The 9,571-nt window shown below is 40.4% G+C and overlaps 1 protein-coding gene across 1 annotated transcript; it reads right to left on the reverse strand.

The window, feature by feature from the left end:
- Positions 1–1,969: 1,969 nt before the first annotated feature.
- On the reverse strand, positions 1,970–4,084 carry Tmsb15b2 (thymosin beta 15B2). The gene is made up of 3 exons (NM_173313.2): positions 3,992–4,084; positions 2,679–2,783; positions 1,970–2,184 (listed from the first exon to the last, which is right to left on the reverse strand). Exons 2-3 carry the CDS (start codon positions 2,776–2,778, stop codon positions 2,147–2,149), a joined length of 138 nt encoding a protein of 45 aa, NP_775435.1. The 5' UTR covers positions 2,779–2,783; positions 3,992–4,084; the 3' UTR covers positions 1,970–2,146.
- Between the last annotated feature and the right edge of the window lie 5,487 nt (positions 4,085–9,571).

Below are 9,571 nucleotides of genomic sequence, written 5' to 3' on the forward strand. Positions count from 1 at the left end.
CACATACACACATACACAAACATCCACACCCATACATACACACACACATACACACACATAGACACATACACACATATACACACACACGCACTCACACACACTTACACAGACACACATACACACCAAGCACACACACACATACACACTCAGATACACAAACATTAACATACATACACAAACACATACACGCACACACATACATACTCACACATACACAAACATAAACAAACATGCATACACACATACACACATAAACATACATAAACACACATGCATACACACATACACACACAAACATCACACATACACACATAACACACCCATACACACACATACACACATACACACATATATACACATACACACATACACATACACATGCATACACACACACACTTATACACATACATACACACATACACACACACGGACACTCATACACACACATATACACACACATACACATACAGGGACATAGACACACATACACACACATAAACACACATAAAGAGACACATACACACACATACAATACATACACACACATACACACATATACACACACATACACACACAGACGTACAGACACATACACAAACACACATACACACATACACACACATACACAAACACACTTACACACACATACACACACATACACACACATACACACGCAAACATACACACACATACACACATACACACGTACACACACACATACACACGTACACACACACATACACACACAAACTCACACACTTACACACACATGAACACATTCATACACACATACACACGAACACATACACACATATACACACATACACACATGCACACACTTATACACATATACACACCCAAACGCATACATTCACACACATACACATACATACAAATGTATACACACACAAACACACATATACACTCATCACTCATACACACACATACACACACGCATACATAGACACACATACACATACATACACACATAAACACACATACACACACACTTATACACAAACACATACACACACATACACAAATACACACATACACACACACTTATACACACATACCCGCACATACACAAATACACACATAGATACACACATACACAAACACACATACACACACATACATACACACACATACACATACATACACCCATAAACACACATACACACATATACAAGCACACATACACACACACGCACACACATACACACTCGCGCACACACACACATACACACACAAACATACAAGCACATACACATACACACACACATTGGGAGCAAAAAAGATGCATATGAACTGGGAGAGACACATTTAACTCAACAGCACTTATGTTTACTAAAAGAATCAAAATGCTCGGTTCTATTCAATGCAAGAACCAGAACAGAGATTAAATAATATATGTCATCTGCAGAGATTAATTTCTCAGTGTACCCTCAGTAGAAGACTCTGTTGTCTTTAATTAGGGTGTTTTATCAAGTGTCTCCTGCTGCCTCTCCATTCAACTCCAGGTTTGGGTGTTTCCATTAAGTTGAGAAACACTTTGAGAGAAGCACAGTGATCTTTTTCTATCTTCTAGAGATCAATTTAAGCCCTCTATTGCCATTCCTTCATTCGAAAATGAATGTATTAGTGTGCATTACGGCCTTGCATTTCACACATAGGCAAAGTGCTCAAGAGGTTTTCTTCCAACCATTTTTAATCAAATCAAGTACCGTTGTGTAATTCCATCCCTTAGACGACAAAGAATAGGCCATTGGATTCTTGTGACTATAATTAATTTAATGTTAAAGTAGAAATGAAAAGAAATCCAAGGAGCTCAGAAGCACACAATGTCACAAAGATGACAAATGAGGCACCCAGTGTAGGTTAAAATTGCCTTGCCTTGCAGCAAGTGAAAAACCCACATGCGCCAAGGCCCACCAAAGCATACTGACAATGAAAGTTAGACACCAGTGAGCAGTGGAAAACACATTTAATGATTGGTGTTAAATGCTGACCTTTCAGTCAGGGTACTTAAGAACCTATCAGGAACCGCCTAAAATGTCTACATATTGGATAGGTTTACAGAAACATGTCTAAATCCAAGACTATCCAGCAAAGTTGAAGTTGCTCTTGAGAGGAGAATCTCATTTTATGATCTTTGATTATATTCTTTCTCCTGCTGGATAGCTAGGGATAAAAAAGAAACATAAAAATACCGTTAGCAGAGAATTTCTCTAATATGTCTAGTGTCCTCCTAGAGTTTGTGCAGGGCTTGGGTCTTGTGAACTAAGGTCTGGGGTTTGAAACCAAGCTCCATTAAGAAGAATTCTGTGCTAAATCTTCAAATGGTTATCATACATGCTCTAAATTCAGAATACTAAGGAAGGTAGCACTTGCAAATCCTCACAAATGTACATCGAGTTTTTTGTCAATTATTCCAAGATTATTTTCAATGTAATTTTTGTAATTTTCAACAGGAAAATGGTTTTTGTTTCTTTATACTACTAGTGTTTGTTATGGAAGAACCACTTATCTATGCCCAGTAACAAAATCAGCTAGTGGATATTTTAAACTGTTAAGTATGGTGGGACACTATAACTTACTTTGTGAAAAACATAAAAGAACATAGGTTTGTTAACTGACTATACCAACTTTCACTACTAGAAACCCCCATTACTTACTTTCCTTCGAAGGAAGAGTATTCTTTTCTTCAGTATTAGTCTTCTTCAACTTTGATTTGTCAAATGTTTCAACTTCTGATAAGTCTGGTTTATCACTCATCTTGACTAAAAGACAAAAATGTTACCCACTAGAACTATGATCAGATTGAGTCACAGTAAAAACATTCATTTACTGTCAGTGAGTATTTCACACGCTGTTTTTCAACAGAATGTCAGAAAGTCTTGTTTTTCTTAGAGTACTCTAATTGCAAAGCATTGGCCCATCTGGTGGTAGTAAATGACAGCAGACAAAGATGCTCTAGAAAGCAAGATACTCTAGAAACCGGTGGTATGGGTTTTGCGGTGGGGCTTACTTTAAAATTTCTAGCATAGGTACTTCTAGCCAATTACTTTTAGGGTATTTGGGAAGGGTGGTGAGCATCACAGAAAAAGTGTCATCACACAATGCTGTACTGACGTCTAATTGAATGATGAAAGTCACAGTGAGAATGAGGGCATTACAAGTCCCACACCTTCTTGTGGCCTTAGCAAATGTGTAAGGGGGAAAGCTGAATAGGCTCAGACTGAACGTTAGTAGAGTGAAGTAAGCCTAGAGTTAAAATCTACTTCAGCCAGTCTTCACTACTAATAGGCATGATACAAAGGTACACGTGGTGAAATCCTTGGTATCCTCTAAATTTCACAAGTATATCAGAAAGGGACAGTAGGAAAAGATCCCAAAGATCAGAAGGCAGAACTCTTCTTTGCCACCCCATTGGGGTGGGACACAATCTACTGACAAAAGTAAACTGGAGAATTCTTATCCCTGAAGCTTCCACACGGCCCAAACACACCGCGCGGTTCAATCACGGATACCCTAAGACCCTCTTTTACCAAGTGAACACCCCCCCCAGCCCTCCAAAGCCAGGAAACTGGGATTCACACATGTGTAACCACAGGGCGGGGCAGAGGGGCGCCCTTCCCTCCCTCCCAGCCCTCCTTCCAGCCTTCACTAACTCCTCAGAGCAGCGGGTCCCTCTGAACCGCCCAAAGTGGGGACCCCCCCCCCCACCTCCACCACCACCGCCAGGACCGCGATCGAAAGCCAACCCTAGAAGGCCTTTCCTACCCTCCTTCCAGCTGCTCGTCCCTTTCAACCTCCTAAGGAAGGGACCCCTATCCTCACCAGGACCGCACTGGGTAGAAACAAAGCCTCAGAGAACTCGGGTGCTCAGACAGAGCTCGGTCGCCTGAAAACGCGAAAACTCGAAAACGCTAGCACAGGCGACAGCAGTTGCCACTGTGCCTGGCCCGTGAGGGCCACACGTTCTCACCTGCTCGTTCCAAAGCTTCTATCAGGCCAGCAATTCTGTCCGCAGCTACCTCCGGACCAGGGTGGTGTTCGCGGGTGCAGCCACTAGCTGATAACTCTTCAACTGGTCTGCCCCTACTCTCTGCCCACCCTTCACAATTGAACAAACGGCCTGACGTAGTCCTACGCAGGCCTCTCTGATTGGACAAGTCCTGGCTTGCCCCGCCCCCTCCCCGTCTAGTTTTCTGGAAGGCAGTCTCTGTTCAGTTTGCCTGCAGCCCACCCATAGTAGAACTTGATGATGTCATGGTATAAAAGCTGATGGCTAAGGGACGAATTATTGGCAAGATTAGGTTCCCCTTCTCTTCCACAGCTTTAGACCTGAGGACCACAATTCCTTCTTTGCAAATACATTCATTCCTCTGCCAACTTAGGAGCCTCACATTAAACAGCTACATCTTACCAGTTAGATTTTAATATTTGTGCTTCAAGGGCCAAACTGAATTAGTTGTATCCTGCATTTTTGGTTTTGTTTTTGCTTTTAAATGCAGCCTTGGGAAAGGACCATACTATAATGACCAGTGGTTTTGAACCTATGCTCAGTAGCCTGTGTTCTAATCTCTGGCCAGTTCATAGTACAGATGTGAAGCCAGTGGTTCAGGGCCATCCACTCCTGACTCCTGAACATTTCCTATATAATCGTGTGACACTTTAGACTTTTTGTGCCATTGACCAGGAGAACAATTAGTTTAGAATAACCACAAGACAATCTGCTGACACTACTTTTCACCTAGTACTTTGACGTGCAAGAAACAGAAGACAAAAACTATGTAGACTGAAGTTACCTCCTCCAAGGCTTAGGGATTATCCCAGAAGAGGGACAGAAAGATTTTAAGAGCTAGACGCAATGGATTACTACCATGTTTTCTGAACAGTTGTGATTACAGGTACATGACCTGATCAAAATTAAATCAGACAATATCCCAGCATAGAAGAATAAGGAGCGGGGCTGGAGAGATGGCTCAGTGGTTAAGAGCACTGACTGCTCTTTCAGAGGTTCTGTGTTCAATTCCCAGCACCCACATGGTGGCTCACAACCATCCGTAATGGGCATCCAATGCCCTCTTCTGGTGTGTCTGAAGACAGCAACATTGTGCCCACATACATGAAACAAACAAACAAATAAATAAATAAAAAGAAGAAGAGTAAGGAGCACAAGAAGTCCTGCCTCTAGCTGAGAATTACTAACAGTTGATGGTTGTTGGGAAAGGGAAAGCCAGTTTTCTTCAAAGATGAGGTCCTTGAGAGGCTACCCATGTTCCAGCTGATGGCCCTACTCCCATGCACATACTGTCAGCACTAAATGAAGAAGAAGATACATGAAATAAGGGGTTAATCATTATAATGAGAATAGAAGAGGAATCAGAAAAGAGAGAATGGGATTGTGTCTTTGTTCAAAACACATCATACACAGACATAAAATCCTCAACCAACAGAAAAGACAATAATAATTAATAATAGTAAGTAGTAAAACTCAACGTTTGGAAAACAGCACCACAATACTGAAAATCTGTTGCTGATAGTATTGTGGAGAATGGCAGCCTACTGTGGCCACCAAGCATCCTTGTCACTTATTATTATGCTTTTTTAAAAAGATTTATTTATTTATTTATTTATTTATTTATTTATTTCATGCATATGAATATATGCATTAGATCCCATTGCAGATGGTTGTGAGCCACCATGTGGCTGCTGGGAATTGAATTCATGACCTTTGGAAGAGCAGCCAGTTCTCTTAACCATTGAGCCATCTCTCCAGTCCCTCTTATCATTCTTTATACTAGCTACCTCCCTGTCAACTTGACACAAGCTAGAGTCATCAGAGAAGAAGGAGCCTCAGTTGAAATGCTTCCATGAGATCCAACTATAAGGCATTCTCTCAATTAGTAATTGATGAATGGGTGCCCAGGCCATTGTGGGTGGTGCCATTCAATGGATAATGCTATCCTTGGGCTGATGATTCTGGATTCTCTAAGAAAGCTGGGCAAGTAAGCCAGTAAGCAGCACCCTTCATGGCTCCATCAGCTCCTGCCTCCAGGTTCCTGTCCTGACTTCCTTTGGTAATGAACAAAATGTGGAAAGTGTAAACTGAATAAACCCTTTCCTCCCCAAGTTGCTTTCTGGTCATAGTGTTTCTTTTCATCACAACACTAGAAACACTGACTAAAGCATTGTAAATGCCAAAAACATAGGGCACTGTTGACTTTTTACCTTGACTATTTCCTAGGGTCACATTTTTCAACGAGTAACCCCAAGGGATGAGAAAACCTCACTCAGACAGAAGATGTTTTATTTTCTATAAAGGTAGCAGAATCTTCAGAATTACCACTACTTTCTTGTACCTAAACCTACTGCTTTACTTTATGTTGCATTCGCTCCTTTATTTTTTTCTTTTGGTGCAAAACAGTGAATGTGGTCACATTGAGATGAGAAATAAGTGAAATCTATTGTTCTTGTAGACAGTGACAAGAACACTTAAACTCTGAGGGGACAAGAATAATGTGAGAAGACTTTCTCTTTTGATCCCAATACTTTTTCCTCTTTTTATGATTCCGATTTTACTTTATTTTCATTTAAACAGTACATAAACTTTAAATTGTAGCAATTAACACATTTTAAATTATACCTTGAGAAATAGGTCCTCGTTCCTGTAAAAGTCTTCTGATTATCTTTTAAAACATTAATCAGTTTATTTACTTACTTTACATTTCGACCCTGGTTTCTCCTCCGTCTTCTCCTCCCAGTCCTTCCCCTAACACTCCCCACATCCACTCCTCCTCCATTTCTCTTCAGAAAATGGAGAGCATTGGATAGCCTCTCATGGATAGCAGTCTGCCTTGGCATAGCGAGTTGCAGTAAAATTGGGTGCATTCACTCTTATTGAGGCTAGACAAGACAGCTCATTTAGGAGAAAGGGATCCAAAGGCAGGCAACAGCGTCAGAGACAGCCCCTGCTTCTTCTTTAGGACTCTCACATGAAGCTGCACAACTACTACATGTGGGCAAAGGGTTTAGGTCCATCCCATGCATTCTCTCTCGTTGGCACCTCATTGTGAGCACCTATGGGCCCAGGTTAGTTGGTTCTGTAGGGTTTCTTGTGGTATCCTTGACCCCTCTGGCTCCTACAACCCTTCCTCCCCATCTTCAGCAGGATTTTCCAAGCTCTGACTAATGTTTGACTGTGAGTCTCTGCATCTGTTTCCATCAGTTGTTGGATGAAGCCTCTCTGATGACAGTTAGGCTAAGCTCTGGTCTGCAAATATAGCAGAATATCATTAATAGTGCCAGGTGTAGGCTCCCCCACATGCCCTGGATCTCAGTCATTGATTGGCCCTTCTCTCAAACCCAGCCCCATCTTTTAACCCTGCACATCTTGTAGGCAGGACAAATTGTAGATATAAAGTTTTGTGGCTGGGTTGGTGTCCCAATCCCCCATTGAAGTCTTATCTGGTTACAGGAGATGGCCAACTCAGGGTCCATATTCTCCACTGCAAGGAGACTTAGCTAGGGTCACCCTCATAGATCCCCCGGAGTTTCCAAAGCCCTAAGTTCCAGCTCATCCCAGAGAAGTCCCCCATCCTGATTCCAGTACTCTCTTCCTCCATCCTTTCCCTACTTGCGCCAAGTCTTGTTTATGGAGATAGAATATATAGCGATGGTATGATGGCACAAACTTAGACATGGAAAACAGTGGAACAGAGCAGCTCTACAGATGACTCAAGGATATATAAATGCTTCATATTTGATAGAATTTTGTCATAAATGAATATGGAGAAAAGGGTTTGTCAACAAATGATATTAGGATAACTGGATATTTATTGAGAAAAGATGAAAGTGAACTTCTAGCCTCATAGCATTTACATGCTAGGGTTGAACCTAGGGCCTTGCACATGCTAGGAAAACACCCTATCTCCAGCCACTATTCTCACATTTTACACAAAATTAACTTCAAATATATTTGAAGAAATAAATGTGAAATGAAAAACTAAGGCTCTATATTCAAAAAAATAATTTCTCCTCAGAACACAGAGACACTTACTGTAAAGAGAACCAAGGATTGAAGTTAGAATCAATAACTCCCGTAAATAAGTTTGAAAAGGTGACAAAATTCAACAGGAAAACCGGCAAATGTCTTGAATAAATGATTTTACAAAAGAAGAGATCCTAATGTCCAACAGGCATATGGAAATATGTTCAACATTATTAATGATCAGAAAAATCAAAGCAGGAGACTTCATTTACTGCCACTGGGTAAATAATAGGTAAAAAAATGTCAGGTAATGTGAAGTGTTGACCTGCAGGTGGAGCGACAGGAGCTGGTGAATTTTGTAGAAATTTGTGCTGTCAGAAAATGTTAGGCAGCATTCAGTTATATTGAAAGTATGCACACCCCACAGACCAGTAATTGCATTCTTCAAAAAATATCCCACCGAAACCTGTATGTAGTTCTTTATGGCTGAATCATATTGTGTATACTTCTGCCTACTTTTATGTGTTGATGTTAAACTTTAGACTTAGCCGGTTGTGGTGGTGCACGCCGGTAGGATTTGCTGAAGGAGGCAGAGGCAGGAGGATCACGAGTTTGAGGCCAGCCTGGGCTACACATTTAAAAAATAACAAAACTTTAGATTTAATATGTCTTTAAACCAATAGAGATGTTCATTAGCTCCTCATTTTGTGGATCTCAAGTCCTGAAAGTAATTTTTTAAATATAATAAAAACGACTAGATTATCATCACAATGAAACATTAATGTTGACATTTAAAGTCGCTCGCCGATAATCGCAGTCTTAACTAGCAACTTTATTGAGCTAAAGACATTATAATCACAAGATGCTGTACATACCACAAACTCGGTAAATATTGTGGTTGAACATAATTTTATTACCATTATTCAGAAGATTTAATTGGAAAAATGATAGGTCTATGTAATTTTATAGTATTCCTTAGGTTTTTATATGATCCAATTTTTGGAAAAAAATATAAATTGTGCCATGCTTTGGTTGTACATCTTTGTAATTTCATAACTTCAAATTTCAACACTCATATTTAAAGCTTATGTATAAAGCAATTAGCATAAATTTAAACTACTACAAATGAGTCTTAAAACGTGTCAGGTGAATTTTCATTTCATGGTATTTGGCAAGTGGCGTTGGAGCTGTTGTCAGTTAAAGTGCTTGCCGAGCATATACAAGGCTCTGTCTGGGTTTGAGCTCCAATGCCACACAAATGGGACATGATGGTGCACACCTGCAACCCCAAAATTTGGGAGAGAGAGGTGGAAGGCAGGAAGACCAGAAGTATAAGGTCATCCTTGTCAATATGGAGTTCAAGGCTGGCCTGGACTAGAAACTCCAGGTAAAAAACAATTTGGTAAAAACCCCATTTTATGCCTCTGTTTGTTTTGTGGTGTGGTGGGTGTCCTTAAGGATTCTAGATAAAGTCTCCGCTACTGAGCAACAGCCCTATAGAATTATCACAGAGATAAAAGATTGTCTTTTTAAAAAAACTTGAATATACAAATAGCATATCTAGAACATTGA

Source organism: Rattus norvegicus, chromosome X, assembly GCF_021556685.1.
Source record: "Rattus norvegicus strain SHRSP/BbbUtx chromosome X, alternate assembly SHRSP_T2T, whole genome shotgun sequence".
NCBI lineage: Eukaryota > Metazoa > Chordata > Mammalia > Rodentia > Muridae > Rattus > Rattus norvegicus.

Coding starts and splice junctions, on each gene's coding strand:
- Tmsb15b2 (NM_173313.2), bottom strand. CDS start 2,778: ATGAGTGATAAACCAGACTTATCAGAAGTTGAAACATTTGACAAATCA. Junction 2,185..2,678: donor TACTCTTCCTTCGAAGGAAA/GTAAGTAATGGG, acceptor TTTTATCCCTAG/CTATCCAGCAGGAGAAAGAA.